This window comes from Branchiostoma lanceolatum, chromosome 3 (genome assembly GCF_035083965.1).
Source record: "Branchiostoma lanceolatum isolate klBraLanc5 chromosome 3, klBraLanc5.hap2, whole genome shotgun sequence".
In the NCBI taxonomy this organism is placed as follows: domain Eukaryota; kingdom Metazoa; phylum Chordata; class Leptocardii; order Amphioxiformes; family Branchiostomatidae; genus Branchiostoma; species Branchiostoma lanceolatum.
This window is the reverse complement of record NC_089724.1, coordinates 33,406,391-33,425,785: the sequence shown is the minus strand read 5'-3', so window position 1 is coordinate 33,425,785 and position 19,395 is coordinate 33,406,391. Positions and strand designations below refer to the sequence as shown.

The 19,395-nt window shown below is 41.8% G+C and overlaps 3 protein-coding genes across 4 annotated transcripts; 1 reads left to right on the top strand and 2 right to left on the bottom strand.

Annotated features, from left to right (window-relative positions):
- Window positions 1–1,990: 1,990 nt before the first annotated feature.
- On the bottom strand, window positions 1,991–6,314 carry LOC136429574 (uncharacterized). Its single transcript, XM_066419408.1, has 2 exons — window positions 5,458–6,314; window positions 1,991–2,009 (listed from the first exon to the last, which is right to left on the bottom strand). The coding sequence occupies exons 1-2, from the start codon at window positions 6,312–6,314 to the stop codon at window positions 1,991–1,993; spliced, it is 876 nt and encodes a 291-aa protein (XP_066275505.1).
- Window positions 6,315–12,445: 6,131 nt separating this feature from the next.
- On the top strand, window positions 12,446–18,822 carry LOC136431499 (uncharacterized). 2 transcript variants are annotated; one of them, XM_066422888.1, is made up of 3 exons: window positions 12,446–13,712; window positions 13,937–15,947; window positions 16,253–18,822. In XM_066422888.1, the coding sequence occupies exons 2-3, from the start codon at window positions 13,944–13,946 to the stop codon at window positions 18,617–18,619; spliced, it is 4,371 nt and encodes a 1,456-aa protein (XP_066278985.1). In that variant the 5' UTR covers window positions 12,446–13,712; window positions 13,937–13,943; the 3' UTR covers window positions 18,620–18,822. The 2 variants fall into 2 exon arrangements, with proteins under 2 accessions (XP_066278985.1, XP_066278986.1); XM_066422889.1 differs by having other exon boundaries at window positions 12,446–15,947.
- LOC136429573 (uncharacterized) lies at window positions 12,531–13,139 on the bottom strand. Its single transcript, XM_066419407.1, has one exon. It carries the CDS (start codon window positions 13,137–13,139, stop codon window positions 12,531–12,533), a length of 609 nt encoding a protein of 202 aa, XP_066275504.1.
- Window positions 18,823–19,395: the final 573 nt, after the last annotated feature.

The window sequence follows — 19,395 nt, the reverse complement described above, 5'->3', positions numbered from 1 at the left end:
ATAATGTTCAACTGAGTGAAGTGAGAAAATTCGTGTGAAGTGCCATTCGAAATCACAGCGTCCAAAGCATGTCAGGGGAATCATTAAATTTGTGGCGTCGCGGTGGCGCAGTGTCAGGGTGTTTGGCCCCAGAACCCATAGGTACCGGGTTCGAATCCGGGGTTCCCTGATTTGTTCCGTTGACGTTGTGCCCTTGGGAAAGGCACTTTACACGACTTTCCCACCTCAGGTGAAAATGAGTACCTAGCTTAGGTTAGGGACGTCCCTCGGATAGGACGTTAAATGGAGGTCCCGTGTTTGAAAAGAGCCACACATTGAGCACGTAAAAGAACCCACCACACGTATCGAAAAGAGTAGGGTTCCTTCCCGGTGTGAGTGTATCATCCGGATATGCAGTACAAACCTGGTGTGTTACGCCTTGATGCGGTTTACCGGGTAGGCAGTACAAAAACATACAAATAAACAACATTCAAACCAATATGCACTTGCTTGGTATGACGCTTGTTTATTCACAAAAAGAAATCGATGTTACCCTCTTCCGCACACTTTGTTAACATCAAGCTGCAAAAAGTTCAATCTGATAGGTAAACTGTTGATTGTCTGCTCCATTAATACTTAGTTAAAAGCCCTGGGCCACACTGTGGTGCAATCACTGCAGCAGGGGGCTAGTCCACTGGCAGTGGAGTGTGTCTAACTTCCATACTGTTTCATAAGTATGTACCATTTTTATTAAGTCTTTGGTATCACTCAATGCGCCTCTTGTCCAGAGGTGTCCTACCCGGGAGTTGAACTCGGGCCTTTTGGTTCCAAGTAATCAGAACCAGATGTGATAAGTAACAGAAGCGCAGACCACCACACCACAGGGGCACCCCGCACCAGTAATAGTGGTGGAATTTTATTGTTTTGCTCGAAACTTCTTCGATAGAAAAAATGAAAGAACGAAGTTTTGTATCTTTTCTTCCCCAAATTTTCTTTCTTCGATATGTCCAGCTAGCGGACGTCTACTACGTCTATTTGAGCTCAAAGGCCCCTAACTTGTAATCAGTTGTTGTCTAGATTATGATCATGCGTGTATTTTATGTCTCATGGGCCTTCGACAATGCATTGTAAATGCATTTAAGTTCGCGTGTTTTTTATTTCGCGCTAAGGGGAAAATGGAGTGTTCACGGTGATTTCAATTTTGCGGCAGTGCTATAGTCACATACTGCTACAGTATTGGACAAAAATGTTCGCGGTGGTTTTAACCGCGAACATAAAGCCACCGCAGAAATTTCTGCATTTACAGCAACCCGCGTTTCCGCAGTTTAAGCAGTGAACTAGATTATATAAATTTTGGTGTCCATCAATGTTTTTGACAGAGAAGGTCCCAAACCACCCCCCCCCCCTTTACCTAACATCGACCATCTTCTCCGTTGTAGGAAATATCCTCTATTTTTCCCTTGTCGGAAAAACGGATTTTGTTCTCCCCAAATCCCTAGCTACACCTATCATAGCGTGGAAAAAACAACAGAGAGAAAAGCGTTATTTCTTTCCTAACTATGAAAGCCCATTGGTATAATTGTATACGAATGGCACAACATTTACAAGTTACAAGTTGAAATATTGTAGCTAGTAGGTCTATTTGAAATTCAATGCGGCTTTATGTAGTTTTGAAATGCCGTATTAACAAAATAAAGTTTTATGATCTATGTCTTCTCATTACATTGTACTAATATCTTTTTGGATGAATCGCATTCATTGTGACTTTATTTAGCTCGTCGTGTAAGAAATGTCAACTGTTAAACGTACATTTTGTTTATTCAGGTTTTATTGTGCTTCAAAATGTTTACAAGTGCGCTGAAAAATACCACCAGTCTCAAATGCTACAAGCGATGTCTACCGGAGTTTACATATCATTGAATACTAAGACATTCTTTTCCATCTTGCCACCAGTATTTTTTGGTTTTAATATCATTGACTTCAAACAGAAATGTAATGTGCTCTATTTGAATTACACGTGTAGCATCATCCTACAGAGTACAGAAAGATCACATCAAGATGTAAATACATCCGTACAAAGGAAATCGACTTAATGTTAAATATTCTGCAGCCACAACATTAAATTGTAATTTTGATAAGAAATGTATAATTTTGCCTATATCAGTAAAGTAAAATCAAAGTACATGTAATGTTAGGTTTAATCCACTGTGGTACATGTATAAACATTCACTGTATAAATACATCTTTCACAATAAGTCGATATAATACCACTGACATCTTATTCTACAGCCACAACATTAAAATTGTAATTTTGATTATAAATGTATGATTTTGCCTTTACTAGTAAAGTAAAATCAAAGTGCATTGTAATGTTAGGTCTAGTCCACGGTGGTGTATGTAAAAACATTCACTGTATAAATACATATTTCACAATAAGTCGATATAATACTACTGACATCTTATTTGTATGGATCATGACTGGCGGATGTTTTCAAGTATATTCTCAGCAGTCATGTTAAAAAAAATGTTATAGATACAGATCAAAAAACACTTTAAGATATTTTCCATGCTGTATTTCATCAGACATGGGTTCACTGGCTGTTTCTCTTCACGGTAGCAAAATTTCACGGTGTAAGAAAAATTGACATTTTCACTTAACCTTAAAGGCAACCGAAGCAATATTAGGGACCCAAAATTGGATTTTGAAACTCAATTTATTTAGTCATTTCTATGCATGATAAGTTCAAACAACCCTAGCACAATGTATAGCGACGTCCATGATGCAAAAATATTACTTCGTTGTAATGTGAGAACTAAAAATCGTCGCCGGGGTTTTTGTAGGCTCGCGAAACTAAGTGGATCATCGTATGGCATGTTTTTGCACGGTTTTAAAATTCTCAAAGTATGAACATTGCACAACTGTGCTAGAAAGTGTTAGTAAATGTCTCTACAATAAAGATTTCAGCACTTTATTTATTTCTATTTTTGTCTCAAATATTGCTTTAACTTCAAGGTGGCGACAACGGATGTGTGAAGGAATCGCGAATAATAACAGCAGGTGTTTTCACGGTGATGATAAGCTCAAGGTACAGAGGTGACCTTGAAAACTGTTGATATATATTTACAGTGAAAGAACCAATAACTACAGTAGTCAAGTGTAAGAAAACAAATAATATCACAATAGATCTGTATGCTATTGCAAAAATTATCTGATCCTGAACTTGGTTGTCCAAACATTAATTTCATATTGTTATTAGGAAAAGACATTGTGTACAGAATATTTACAACAATAACATTATTGTTGGTAATCATGTTTGTAAATTAATGCGGTGCCCTTTGTTGAATATAAAATCTGACAATTTTTAACACACCTTAACGAAGCTTACATGAATGTGTCTTCAATCCCTGGAAGTTCTATTACATAAATGTTTTGAAGATCATGTCATGGCGAATCAACATTACCATATAATTACATAGCGAATGATATAAGAGGATAAGTCAAAAAGTAATTTCGTCTTGGGACCAAGTGATACAAAAACGGGAAGATAAGCGGTAGTACCAAGGTCACACAACAGGGGGCTCAAATTCGACCTTGACCATCATCTTTCCAAGACCCAAATACCAAATATCATCACAATCCATCCAGAAGATCTTAAGTTATGCTGACTACAAGAAAATCTGGAAACACAAGCAGATACACCCGCATGCACACACACACACACAAAAACAAAAACAAACACACACACACACACACACACACACACACACACACACACACACACACACACACACACGCGTATTCACGTGACCACGCTTGATGTATCCAGCAACGATTAAAAACGGATCGGAGGTACTAAGTAGGCATGTGGCCTTTAGAGATATGCACTTTTAAACATGTGTCTCCTACAATGACTTAAAATGTTTCAATGAAAGATTTGCTTCTGGTGAACTTTTAAGGGGTAGGCTATCTTAGAATAAACAACCAAAAAAGATCTTCAGTCTCAAGAAGATAAATGTCTTCATTCAATTTTTTTTAAAATTAGCCTGCTATGAGACAGCTGGCATTACGTTTTGACTCGCCCTTGTAGATTATCCTCTGCTGCTAAGAAGCTATGCTGTTGCCGCAATAATCATTTTTGCCGGTGCCAATACAATCACATATTGAATCATATTAAATTTTCCATACTGGTGTGCTACAGCATCACCCTAAATTTTAAAAAAAACTTGAACCATCGCACATGCAGTTCCATTTTGTAATCTCACAATCCACATACCATACAAAATTGTCTCCATTATTTGTCCATCACTTGTTACTAACATTAAAAGGAGACTACTTTTCTATATGAACAGCAACAAAGAACAAAGTATGTCTAGGATTACCATTAATGACTTTTCTGAATAATAGTGTAATACAAGTCCTGTAAACCAGCATACACCCGGGCTAGGAAGTTATTTTGTGACGTTAAAGAGACCTGGCTGTCGTGATCTAAGTACCAATATTTCACAAAGATTGGCTTTACCTTGTTCTTTTATCATTTCAATTGTTACATATCGTTAATATACTACTAGTAATGCATTGCAAGGCATGAGTGAATGGCCCCTTCATGACCACAGTCAAGTACGTTTTGTAAACTTAAGTGAGAGTGCTTTAACCTGTTTAATCTTAAAAGATTGGGGTGCAAACTACCCCTATTGGTGTATTCTTACATCTGGTTTCTATACGGGAGGGGAGATGAGGGGAGGCATCACTGGTAGCTTACTGTTCCTTTTGGGCCCTTCAATTTTCCTTTGTTTTATCACAACTTGCCTTTGACCTACCACTCTATAGATCCTAGCTTTTGGGCGATGTACCCATGTATTTGTACAGATAATGACACTGATCAAGAGAAAGTCGTACTGGAGTCATAGTGTGGGTTTTTGCCTGAGAATTGCCTTACAGTCCGATAACAACCTGATGTGGTTTCATGGCTTGTTGTTACCGAAGCTGCTGTGTTATTTGTGTCTGCGAAAACATTAGAGTCTGTGGCTTTAGGGCCTGTTGGGGCCATATCAACATCCTCATATGTATGCTGTGAAACAGCCGGCTTTGAACCGTACTGCGGGTTTAGGAAAGATGTTGTCATAACGTGGGACTCATTCAATGCTGTCTGATCATGGATGGTTGTCACAGAAGCTGCTGTGTTATTTGTGGTTGTGACAACATTACAGTCTGGAACAACTGTATGACCTATTGGTGACAAGTCAACATCCTCATGTGCATGCTGTGTGACAGTCGGCTTTGAACCATACTGTGGGTTTAGGAAAGATGTTGTCATAACGTGGGACTCATTCAGTGCTGTCTGTTCATGGATGGTTGTCACAGAAGCTGCTGTGTTATTTGTGGCTGTGACAATACTAGAGGCTGGAACTAAATGACCTATTGGTGACAAGTCAACAACCTCATTTGTATGCTGTGAAACAGCCGGCTTTGAGTCATACTGTGGGTTTATGAAAGATTTTGTCATGACCTGGGCCTCATTTAATGCTGTCTTATCATAGATGGTTGCAACAGAAGCTGCTGTGTTATTTGTAGTTGTGACAACACTGGAGTCTGGGACTGTATGAGCTGTCGGGGACATATCCACATCTTCATTTGGATCATGTGGGACAGTATTAGTCGCCCCTCGGTCATACAGTGCGTTTCTGATCAAAGATGTACTGATAGCCTGGCACACAGCCAATGCTGTCTGATTATGGCCAGTTGTCACAGCAACTGTGTCGTTTCTCGTTTTTAGAACAGAGCTGGGGCTTAGATGTGGAGGGACATTCTTGGTCCTTCTTTTGGACAAAATCACGAAGATGATGGCACCAATGAAGGCAGTGCCAGCTACTGCACCGCACACGGACCAAACAAGAGCAGACATGGACAGGCCGGGGGCAGAATCTTCAGAATTACTGCTTTCTGGTTCGCCTGAGGTACCACACACATACCCAACAACAACAGGCGTGGACAAACCAGTAGTAGACTCTCCAGAACTGCTGCTTTCTGGTTCTTCCGAGGTACGGGTGATAGTAATAGGAGAATTTGTCGGTTCTGATGTTAATGTTGTGGGCTTCTGCAAGGGGATCTCTACAGACAGGGTGGCAAATGTGGACCCAGCAGGACTAGCTGCGATACAGACGTACAGACCAGCAGCATCTGCAGTCACGTTTATGGTGACTGTTCCTTTGGCATCAGCAGCCATCCTCCCCCCTGACTCAATACTTTTGTTCAGTCCAGATGGGAAGACGACTGTGATGTCTGGTGTGGGATTTCCTGAAGCCTCACAGACCAAACTGCCACCCTGTGTTGACATGTCTTTGTGTATCGTAAATCTGACAATGTTCGGTTCTTCATGATGACAATATTCCAGATCTACTAGGCTTATAATTTCAAGCTTTTGCCCATAGAATTGTTCAGGTCCGGAACACGTGATCTGGTTTTCAAAGGAATGTGACCCTGTCATTTGCAACCTGAAGGGAAGCATCCTACAGTCACACTTCCAGGGGTTGTCGTCAATGTTAACTTTGGAGATTGATGACAGCTTGTTATAGGCCATCATGGGAAGTATTTCCATTTTGTTCTTCTGAAGGTAAAGCGTTGAAATATGTTGCATATTTGAGAACTCTTCAATGGGAAACACTTTGATGTTATTGCTGCACAAATAGAGCTCGAGGAGATTTGCTAGGCCAGTGAACATTCCAGCCTGAATGTCACTGATGTTATTTAAGTGCAATTGAAGGCTCTTCAAGTTTCCCAGCCCTACAAACATGGTAGGCATGAGCATTGTTAGATTGTTATCATATAGGCTCAAGATGCGTAGTTGTGATGTTGAATGAAATGTTCCAGCCTGGATGTCACTGATGACATTCGAGTGTAAATATAGGATTTTCAGGTTCCCCAACCCTCGAAACATCCCAGCTCTGAGGCTGACTAGCTTGTTTTTACTCAGGTACAAACGACGTAGTTTTGAAATCGGATTGAATGTTCCAGCCTCAATGACATTCATGTTATTACCTGACAGATAAAGTATTTGTAAACTTTCTAATCCTCTAAACATATCGTATCTGAGCCTTTTCAGCTTGTTGTCACATAGTTTCAAGGTTCCTAGTTGTGATGTTGAGTTAAATGTTCCGGCCTGGATGTCACTGATTACATTCGAGTATAAATACAGGGATTTCAAGTTACCTAGCCCTCTAAACATTCCAGCTTTGAGGCTTGTTAGCTTGTTTTTGAACAGGTCCAAATGTGTTAGTTTTGTAGTTGGATCGAAAGTTCCAGCCTCAATATCATTTATACCATTAGCTGCCAAATGAAGTTGGTTTTTCAAATTTCCTAAACCAGTAAACATGTTAGATCTTAGCTTTGTTAGCTGTGTGTTGGAATGTAGGCTCAATGTTTGGAGTTGCGGCGTTGGATGAAATGTTCCAGCCTCGATGTCACGGATGACATTCGAGTGTAAATTCAGGGTTTCCAACTTACCCAGCCCTCTAAACATCCCAGCTCTGAGCCTTGATATTTTGTTTTTATAGAGGAGCAAATGTTTGAGTTTTGGAGTTGGATCGAAAGTTCCAACCTCAATGTTCTTTATGCCATTTTCCCACAGATAAAGGGATTGCAAATTTTCTAATCCCCTAAACATGTCAGATCTTGTACGTGTTAGCTTGTTGTCATTCAGATACAAGGTTGTTAGTTGCGATGTTGCATCAAAAGTTCTAGCCTGAATATCATAAATACCATTATTCGATAGACGAAGGTTTTTCAAATTTCCTAGCCCTGTAAACATGTTAGGTTTAAGGCTTCGTAGAAGGTTATTGCAAAGATGTAACAGGTGTAAATTTGACAACGATTGAAATGAGTTGTCATTGATTGTGGCTATTTGATTGTTTTCCAAATGTAAAACTCTCAAGCTTTTGTACTTTGAGAAATCAGAAGGATCCACAGTTATAAGCAAATTATCGTTCAGGTACAAGTAAGTGATAGTTGTTTGTAGGTCCTGCGGAACACTTGAAAGGTTTTGACTACCACACCTGCAGAGAAGAGGATCTGGAGATTTGCAGAGACTTTTGCAGAGAGCTTCTGTAGGTCCAGACACCTTCAGGATGACCAGAATGACGATCAGTATCCATGCTAGTTTTTCATCCATGCTACACTCTCTGCACAGGTACAAGATTAATGACAAAAGATATTACTTGCTTGACAAGTGTTGATACTTGTTCAAGCGACAACTATTGAATCAATAGAAGAATTAAATGCAAAATGGTTAACTTGTTTTTTAACATCATTGTCCAGAGTAAATTTCTATATATGTTTAAGCCAATGCCAAAACCAATTATATCAAATTTCATATAATCGTAAAGGACCCACAAATTTCTTGAGGGGAATCCAAAGAAACCTTGTATTATTTCTGAAATCATCGAACCCGCTAATAACTGAAAACATGGTACGTTTTATTGTCCACCACTTTCAAAGAAGAAGTCAATCCCCCATCATTATCGTAGACATAGAAACTTGTCATTATTGTAGACTAGCAACGTACTTTAAGGTGGGGTACATCATGCGGCAGTGCTTCTGGGGTGTCTTGAAAATACTATATAGTGTTACTTGTGGTTCTTGATTTTTTTTCTCCAAGTACCTATGTGCATGACAATAATTTATTCAATTTTTTTATGACGTCATGATGACGTCTTCAACAATCACAGGGCCACGCCCCTTTTTACAAAAGTGGTTCTTCCTCCCTAACGATCCAATATACAAAGCTAATATTTTAGGGACAGATGCATAATAATGCCATTGGTCAATACACGGGCTCTTTTTTTAATATCTTTTTAAATTAATTTTTGCTGAATTTTTTTCAATGATCTAATGAGAACCTCCTTCTGTGGGCCCTCACACATTATCAAAGTATCAAAATGCTTATGCCACCCGTGAGAGGCAAGTTCAGGTGGAAAACCTCAGAACAGCATTTCTTTTTCTGCCCTATCATATACAGTTTTGTCAAAATTTTGCCTTTAAAATCATGCTGTAGGGGTAGTATTCATAAAATTGGCATTTAGTAATCGTAAAATGACCCCAAATCGCCATTACTTGCTTTTTTCCCAATCACGCAAGCACTAACAGTGACATACGGGTCAATAACCCCTGCAAACACACTATCTGACAGTCAGAGCAGTGTTCACAGCCAGGCCAGAGAATCCAGCTTTCCAGAGGGAGGGAGGGAATAGCCAAAATGGGGGCCCCTGATTGGTCAGGCTGTTCCAAAAGGTATCGGCACCCAGTCAAGACGTTGGAAACTGCAGCTTTGCCCTTGAAGTTTGCGGTAAACTGATAACCTATGTAGGAAAATGATGCCAGATAATGAAAATAGACCTATACATCTAACAAATCAGATGGTTATTTTGTCTTAATATATTTGTTGAAAATGTGCTGCCGCATGCCTGTACACCGGGCTTTTTGGGGACTTCTGGGACGGGGGGGGGGGGGGTATGGGGGGCTCTTTGGCCAAACTTCCAAACGGTATAATGTATCATCACCAAATTTGCAGGGAGTAATGGACATGTAAAGATTAATAATTCCGGTAATTTTTGTAACGTTCTAACGTAATATGACGTAATTATGACGTTTGTTTGTCTGTATGTATGTGTATGTATAGATATACCTTACGAAAGTCTCTGTACTTTTGTTGTGTCAATAAAGATTGTACTTGTATTCCTTATACTTCACTTTATGTTTGTGCACCATCATTAATTGTTGTCCACTTGCAATTAGCCTACGGGGATGAATTCACAATAGACTTGTTATTGTTATATCAAAATGTAAAAAAAAAGGAATTCTATCAAAATGCGTTAACGTATCTGTTAACCTGAATGTATAAGAGAAACAGAAGGAGTGATCTGAGATTTGAACTTGTGACCCTGGGCCTGACGTTGACTGTTCTTGGGCGATAGAAGGATTGTAAGAAAAATAGCTTAAAAACAATTATGTTTCTGGGATGGTTTGTATGAAATCCATTTGAATAAATTCTGCCAGAAGACCAATTGAATGACCATTGTATCATTGATTTTTCCAGAGAAAGTGGCACATTCATTTATGATTTTACCCTTGAAGAAATTCATCAGTCACGTTTCGTGACAGTTACAAGAACATTCTTCGAACGGTGACTTTCGTTCTCGCGAGACTAGGCCACTCCGTGAACAAGACGAACAGGAGTCGTCGAAAATTTGGAGGTGCGTATTTCGCTACCCTTTTCTAAAGTCACCGTTCGAAGAATGTGAAGATTTTACCCTATAGTCTATGGTGACAAATAGTTACATGTGGCTTGATTTTCAAGCCGCGATGATATCATAGACCTGGTCCAGACTACGACTTTAGAATCTCGCTAGATATGGCGTTATCTGGATGGTTTTAATCATGCATGCTACACAAGGGGTTAATGTGGACTGACTGAACCCACCTACATAGCCGGATTTAGCCAGATTTCTAAGGATTGGCTGAACATACCTGGAAAGGCGGATTCAACCAGATTTTTTTCGGTTTTAATGAACATGGCTAGATAGGCGGATTCAGCCAGATTTTTCCGTTCTGAATTTGGTTATGTTCGAACGTGTTTGCTAAGACTTTGAATGCGAATTTGATGTCAAGTCATGACATGTCGGCAACTAAGGCCCTGTTCGCAATTAGTAAAATCTACTCGAATCAATTCGTTCAAAGGGCCCATTGTGATTTGCACCCCAAGGCCGATCCGAACCGAGGGAGGACTGGGACCATGTTGTATTTTATCTATGTCATACCTACCAAACACGCATCAATGCGAAATGCTCCAGAAGCTGAGAAAATTTGATGTCTTCGAACAATAAATTGTAACAGCCGCAATTCCAATGTCTGAATCCAATATTTGATTTTTCGACAGCGGCGCACTCGGCGCACTCGAAATGCATTCTCAATATATTCAGGGAAGCCCGATGAAAATAGAAGCCCGTGTGAAAAACCAACTTATGAAGCGGTCCCAAACGCCCGCATCAACCGTTTTCGCTGCTCAACTATAACATATCTCAAACATGTTCAATATTCAAGTCTAAAATATGTTCCAGTCCAGGGTATATCAACTTGAAAAATGATTTCTTGCAAAAAAAGTTAGATATTGAATATGACATTTGTGGACAATTGTACTGCAGGATTCACACAGGTATGATTCATTAAGCTTTGATTATTTTAATGGATTATATCAGCTGTTCTATAGCCCTTTCCGTGCGGCATAATATGCGTCCAAATATGGTTTCCGAAGCGCTTTAAGAACATTTATTCAAATCGTTGCGAACTGCAAGATTTTTTTGGGGAAAACAAATAATGAAAGTCGACATTAACTCCAGGGTCTATAGAGTTCGATGTTTAATAATACAATTGGGAATGCTTACTTTTGAAATTTATCTCATATCCTTTTAAGCGAGACAAAATATTTTTTCTTGCCGGGACAGTTGTTGTTTGTGTTGAACTTTGTGTAAGACGTGTAATTATAATATTATGTGAAAAACAGCTAGACCTACCCCTATATGTATGCCAATGGTTGTCAAAAGTTGATTGTCTGCTCTGTTAAGTGTCGTGGGCCGGGGATGTATTGATTCAGCGTCAACCTGAAACGATAAAGCGTAGCGCCTTTTTACATACAAGCAGGTTATGCATTTGGGTGTGGGTGTCTTTCTGTCTGTCTGTCTGTCTGACTGTCTGTCTGTCTGTTTGTTTGTTTGTTTGTTTGTTTGTTTGTGAAAAGCAAATCGCAATATGTCGCAGATGGATCTTGATGATATTTATTATGATGGTAGGCGAGTAGTATAGTAGGGGGAGAAAGTTGCGCATTTCGGGCGGCGCTATCGGGCGGTGCATGTCAGGGGTCACCAGGAGCGGAGGGCACCGCCCTAGCATATTGGTAGACATATAGATATGATTATTTTAATGTTTGAAGTATAAATATAATGTGTGTTTATGGTCGTTATAGTATATAAATATACAGCAAATAAGAATGGTCTTGCGATTGTATCATGTATCTGTTATATCTATGTATCGGGTGTGTGTATATGTCTAAGATCTATGTATATGTCCTCTAGATCTCTTTCTTTGAAGAGGGATGCATTCATATATCTATATCATGTGTGATATAGATATATGAGTGCTACCATCATCTGACAAGATGGAAGGATGCCTACATATCATGTATGCATGTTTCCTCCCTGTCTCCACCTCATTCCTTCCCTCCTCCAAGGCCCATATAGTCAATAAAGGCATTGTGTCAGTGGTAGTGGGCACATGTTATATCTAGTGTGTACCGTTAGTGGTGTACATATTCCCTCCTCCTCTGTACCTTTTTCTTTTATTGATAGAACACAAGTAACGCATTCAAACTCCCGGACACGAAAACAAGTTCTCAGAATTCTTTATTCGCCTTATGTCAAGATAACATGGCAACAATTATTTTTGTATTTAACGCTATCTTTATTGTACTATCAATCTTTCTTTGACAAGATGAGTTCATGTCATATCAGTACAGCACAAGGTATCCATGAGCCCTATGTAGAGTTTGTTCTGAGACCCATTTTTTCTCGTACATGATAGTGGTACTATTATAGGGCAGCCAAGCGAATTCTACTAGATAGAACGTTCTGCCAAATCGTCTGGTCTCCTTGATGACTTGCTGAGGAACTTCTCCTTCATTGAGAGGTTGTAGAATGGTCGAGTCCCGGTAAAGCGCCCACTCTTCCTCGCCTTCCACATCGCCTTCATCGGTATCTTCTTCTTCATCCTCTCCCTCTTCACAACTTGTCACAGATCCGTCCAATTCAGAATCCGTTTCTTCTGAATCATCTTCTGTTTCTTCTTCATCCTCCTCCGATGTGATTGACTCAATCTCTTCGTCGTCGTCGTCCTCCGTCTCCTCCTCCCCATCCGATGAGTTGAGTATTTCCGTATCAGACTCAAATGACATGTTTGAGTCGTCATCAAAAATGTCTGGATCCAAGGAAGTCTCTCGGCCCATGACGCGGTCCTTTGTTCCTCCTCTTGACTCCTCGGCGTGCTGCTCTCGCTGATGGCGCCTGAAGTTGTCCATGCGAGTGAATTCTCTAGCACAGTCGTCACACACGTGCGGCATGTTCACTGGTCTCTGAGAAAATGATTTCATTCTCTACCTGACAGCTGTATTTATACCTCATATGATGGCCCGCTTATGTTTACCGTATGTGCAGTGTTCGCATACTGGATATAGACACAAATACACATTTTCAGCCCGTTTGATAAAAAAAAAGGCAGAATTCCCACTGAGAAATGTAAATATCGCAATATTCCAAGCATTCGATGATATAAGAATGGACATTATAGATTAATTTGTGGGCCGCCAGGTAAGACAAACAGTTATGTAGTTGTTACTCTAGATCTTGTAGTCTCATTAAATCGCTCTTGTTGCGACACGCCCAACTTCGCCCTATTGAAGCCGCGGACAGCACTGTATGCGTCGCACAGACTACTTATCCCCGTGACGTAATCCTTTGTCCTTCCTAAGCATGCCCGGGCACGTCCTCTGTCAGCCCCGGTACTATATAAATCGGGGTACAGCCACGAAGTCGGACAACAACTACAGGCAGTTGCTGCTCGACTCTTGTGGCAAAGGGACGTCCGTATCGGTGCGGTGAAAGAGCGGATCACACTTCGACAAATTTACGAAGAGGTAAGCCTGCAACTTGTTTCTATCTTTTTTCAATGTTTTTTTTTACATGTGTCCGTGTGGTCTTTTCGTCCATTCCTACGCAGGGAAATTTTTCAACGCTAACCCCAAATCTAAAGCGGAATTTCCATCACGATCGGTCTGCAGTTCTCGGAAATTATAGACTCTGATTACTCGTAGATTAATTCATTACAAGACTTAAGTGTAGGTCTTCTGTATTTTCACAGTTGAACCATGGCATTCCCTTGCGACCAGTGTGACAAAGTGTTCCAACAAAAGCGTTCGCTCAACCGACACAAACAATCGGCTCACGGTGGGTCACCCGCCTACCGCTGTGGTGTGTGTGGAGACCCCTTTACCCGCCGTGATAGCTTGAAACGGCACGAAAAGAAGCACGCCACCCTCAACAGTTTTCAACATGTTTGTAACACCTGCGGTAAGATTTTTGCGAGGAGTGACAAATTAACTGAACATCAAAGTGTTCACAAGAATCATCCCCAATCTCTGCCAGCTACAAACGATCCACAAAAACACGACATTCCAACAACCCCTTTAACACCACAGTCACGGAACGAATCAAGAAAACGCGAAGATGACGACGAGGGGGAAAAACCTTTAAAACAAACGCGACACCATGCGGCATCGGTAAGGGAGAGCCCCGTCCTTCTGCAAGAGGATCCGTTGGAAATACGGGACGACCTGGTTACTCCAGACGATGAAGGAGAGCAGGACAACGTAGCCCTCATACAAGTGTACAGAGAAAAGTGGCATGCTATACGCACCCACTTCAAGAGAGGTCGGAAAGTCCAAGACGAATACAACTTCCGTCTACACTCCACTAGCGTCGACGAACTGTCTAGTAAAGTGTGGACTGTTTTTCTCGACCAAAACACAGCATTTAAATTAAGTGTGTCGTTTGGCTTTATCCTAAGAAACAGCGAAACGGGTGAACTCCGGTACTATTACGCTTGCAAGAACAACCATTGTTTCCTGGAGAAACCGGTATTGGTGGAAAACGAAGATGGGATACGAGACTTCTTGGACAAAGTGACCACCATCGACATCCTAGAATGTGCTCGTCAACAGCGACCAGACTCCAAGTGGACTGTTGAGGCAGTTCCAAACGTAACGTTTTTCGTGGCCAAACTGAACGGACATCCTATCGGCACGGCCACCAACCTTCCTGCATACCTCGTGAACAGTAAAGCTGTTGATTCATTACACCGGGGATCACATGGGCAATACCAGGACAACTTGTGCTTTTTCCGCTGTCTTACCACGCACATTGGCGGGAGTTCTAAAGATTTGGAGGCTGCCACTAAGATACATTACCAAAAATTCCTGACAGAGACGGGGAAGACAAAAGACAAGTTTCAGGGCGTCACGTTGGGTATGCTAGACGAGTTGGAAAGGCTGTTTCAACTCAATATTTACGTGTACTCTCTTCAGCCCAACGATGAAGAGACCGACAAAGAGAATGATTACTTTGCGGAGCTCGTCAGACGCCCTCTGTCAAGGCATAAGGACACCATGTACCTGAACCTGTATCAAACGCATTTCAGCTACATCAAAGATGTCAAGAAATATGCAAAGTCTTACGCCTGTCCCAAGTGCGGGAAGAAGTGGAAGGATGCGTATAAGCTTAATCGCCACGAATTGACTTGTGACGGCGCCATAACGTACGAGTATCCTGGGGGTGCCTACCATCTACCGCCAACCATCTTTGAGAAACTCAAGGACGAGGGGATCATCGTACCGCTAGAAGATCGGTACTACCCTTTCCGTGCGACCTACGACATCGAATGTCTTCTAAAGCCCCTGGAGGACGATGGGACACCGAAACTGCAGTGGGAGGCGGTCCACGAGCTGTTGAGCGTGAGCGTTTGTTCTAATGTACCGGAATACACCAAACCCCAGTGCTTCGTTTCTGGCGGCGATCCCTCCGTGGTCGTAAAAGACATGATCGAGTATCTACTACAGATCAGCCGCACGGCCTACGATGTGCTGAGACGGAAGGTCGCGTGGGTCTTTGAAGAGATAGAACGCAGAAGACAACGGGACCTCGAACAGGTGATGGAGGGAGAGAAGGAATCAGATGAAAGTGTAGATGGTGACGATCAAGACACAAAACGCAAAAAGCACTACCTGACTAAACTGATTGACGAGTACGACCGGTACCTGAGCCAACTCGTCGTTATCGGCTTCAACACCGGCAAGTATGACCTAAATGCTATGAATGTGGATTATATACCAAAGAAAGAAATGAACTGTATCAGCTTGTAGAAAACTTATTTCCCTACTTCACACATTTAAGCACTGTACAAAAATTCATATTCCTAATGCGACTAGACAAACCTCCCATTGAAAAACACGTCTGTTCTTTTATATCTACTATAACCGAAAAGCGAGGAGAAGTAGAATTTATCTAATGATAGTCATATTCTTTTTGTCCCGTTAACTGTACTTGTTGTTTTGTTTTGTTGTGACCTGTACTTAGCCAAGTGTGGCAGAAATGTGCAATAAAGGTCTTCATTCATATGAAGAAGGTGTTTTTCCCTCACCTCTTCGACCAGCAGAGCCGCCTTCGCCCCATCAAGAGGAATAACGACTTCATGTCCATAGAAACGGAAGACTTAAAGTTTCTAGACCTGAGCAATTACGTCGCCCCCGGTTTTAGCTATGCAGCCGTTCTGGCCGCGTACGGGTGTACGGAGACCAAAGGCTTCTTCCCCTACGAATGGATGGATTCCCTCGAAAAACTGGAAAGACCGGAACTACCTCCAGCCTCAACCTTCTACAGTAAGCTGAAGATGGTTCACATCTCCGAAGAGGATTACACCTATTGCCAGGAAGTCTGGAAAGATCACGACATGCACACCATGAAAGACTTTCTGACGTGGTACAACAACAAGGACGTGGTGCCGATGTTGGAAGCTGTGCAGAGAATGTCCGACTTTTACAAAGACCGACAGATCGACATGTTTAAAGACGGCATCAGCGTGCCGGGACTCACGATGAAATACTTGTTCATGGACATAGGAGACACATATTTCACGTGCATGGATAACGAGGACGTGTACAAACTCTTTAAGAACAACATAGTAGGTGGACCTAGTATCATTTTCCACCGGGATCACCAGAAAGGGGTGACTTGTATCCGGGAACGGGAGATGAAAGAAGACGGTAGGGAACCCAAAACATGTCAGAAAGTGATTGGTTACGACGCCAACGCTCTGTATCTCTGGTCCCTGATGCAGGACATGCCTACCGGTTGCTATATACGCCGCAGGGCAGAGGAAGGTTTTAAGAGAGAATACTCACAACGTGTCGGGCGCATGGCCACACAATGGTTGGAGTGGGTAGGCTATCAACAAGGCAAAGTCATTCGGCACAAATTCAACAATACCGAGAAACGCATCGGTCCCCGGCAACTTCCCGTGGACGGCTTCTGTTCAGACACGGGCGAAATCTTCCAGTTTCACGGGTGCTACTTTCATGGTCACGAGTGTTCACTGACGACAAAACACCGATCCGATGTTCTAACGGCCAAAAGCATGTCAGAGAAATTCGAGAAAACTATCCAGACGACAGAGTACTTGCGAGGGTTGGGGTACACGGTGACAGAAATGTGGGAATGTCAGTGGCGACGGTTGCAAAGATGTGATCCCAGGGTGTCCACCTTTTTGGCTCAGTACAAAACACCTACTGAAAGTAAGTACAAAATGTCGGAAGACCAAATCCGCCATGCTATCTGTGCGGGTGAATTGTTTGGCGTGATCGAGTGTGACATTAGCGTCCCCGAAGAGCACAAAAAGAACTTTGAAGAGATGCCACCTATTTTCAAAAACGTCGACATCTCTATCGACGACATAGGTCCTTTCATGAAACAGTATGCCGAGACGAATAATATCATGACCAAATCCAGACGGTCTCTCATTGGCAGCATGTTTGGCAAAAAGATTCTTCTAGCTACACCCTTACTGCAATGGTACTTGGAGAAGGGTCTGGTTGTGTCTCATATTCACCAGGTGCTCGAGTACGTACCAAAGGCGTGTTTCAGAGCTTTCGGTGACCGCGTCAGCGACGCTCGTCGCGACGGTGATAAGGATAAGTCCAAAAAGATAATCGCTGATACAATGAAACTTATCGGCAATTCGGCCTACGGTAAGACAGTCACCAATAAAGAGAAACAACTGGATGTCGAGTTCTGCAGGGATGCTGTCACTGCCACGCGTAAAATCAACACTCCACGCTTCCGTCACGCAGATGAAGTGACTGACGACTTCTACGAGATGCAACTGACGAAGAAAGTGATCAAATTCAACTTACCTCTTCAGATTGGGTTCTTTGTCTACCAATATGCGAAGCTCCGCATGCTGGAGTTCTACTATGATTTCATGATCAAATTCGTGGACCGATCGGACTTCCAATATTGCGAGATGGACACGGACTCGGCCTACATCGCCATCTCGGCGGATAGGTTTGAGGACGTCATCAAACCAAACATGCTTGACGAGTACAAGAAAGAGAAACATCTCTGGTTTCCCCGCACTGACACCCAACAGAATGCTGCCTTCGACAAACGCAAACCCGGCCTGTTCAAAGAAGAGTGGTCCGGGGATGGCATTGTGGGCTTGTGTAGCAAAACCTATTACTGTTTCGGCGGAGACGAAAATGATGAAGACAAATTCAGCTGTAAGGGAGTCAGCAAGAAAGGCAACGAGATTAATTTCCAAACATATCTCAACGTCTTGGAAACGCAGAAAAGTGGCCAGGGTATGAACAGGGGCTTCCGCGTAAGAGATAATCAGATGTTCACGTACTCTCAAGCGAGGGATGCCTTTTCTTATTTCTATCCCAAAAGACAAGTGCTGAATGACGGTGTCACGACCCTACCACTCAATATCTGATGTGTACTGTACTGTACCTGTGATGATGTTTCTGATACTTTTTGGACTTAATACTCTAGATGTCGATCGCTTTGTGTATATCATAATCCTATCTTTGTATAATGGTCAGTGGGATTGCGCCATACTGATATCTTTGTTCAGACAAGAAGACGTTGTATAGCAATTGTTACCTGTGTCTGAAGTTATTAAAATGATGGAACGAACATTCTCGTTGTAGTCTGTGTTTTCAATATACGTGTGTAGGAGTTAGAAACTTGTTCAATGACTTTGTATCCGGAGAGGTATACATGTGACATATACAGAATACAGATATATCAACCCTTGGTCAATACCTACCTGGAGGAGGACATATATACACATGAAAGACATATACACACCACTAACGGTATACACTAGATATGACATGTGCCCACTACCACTGATGGTATAATGCCTTTATTGACTATGGACGTTGGAGGAGGAGGGAATTTATACATATGGAAGACATACACACTACTCATGAGATACACTAGATGTGACATGTGCCCGCTACCACTGACACAATGCCTTTATTGACTATGGACGTTGGAGGAGGAGGGAATCTATACATATGGAAGACATACACACTACTGATGAGATACACTAGATGTGACATGTGCCCGCAACCACTGACACAATGCCTTTATTGACTATGGGCGTTGGAGGAGGAGGGAATTTATACATAAGGAAGACATACACACTACTAATGATTAGATATGACATGTGCCCACTACCACTGACACAATGCCTTTATTGAC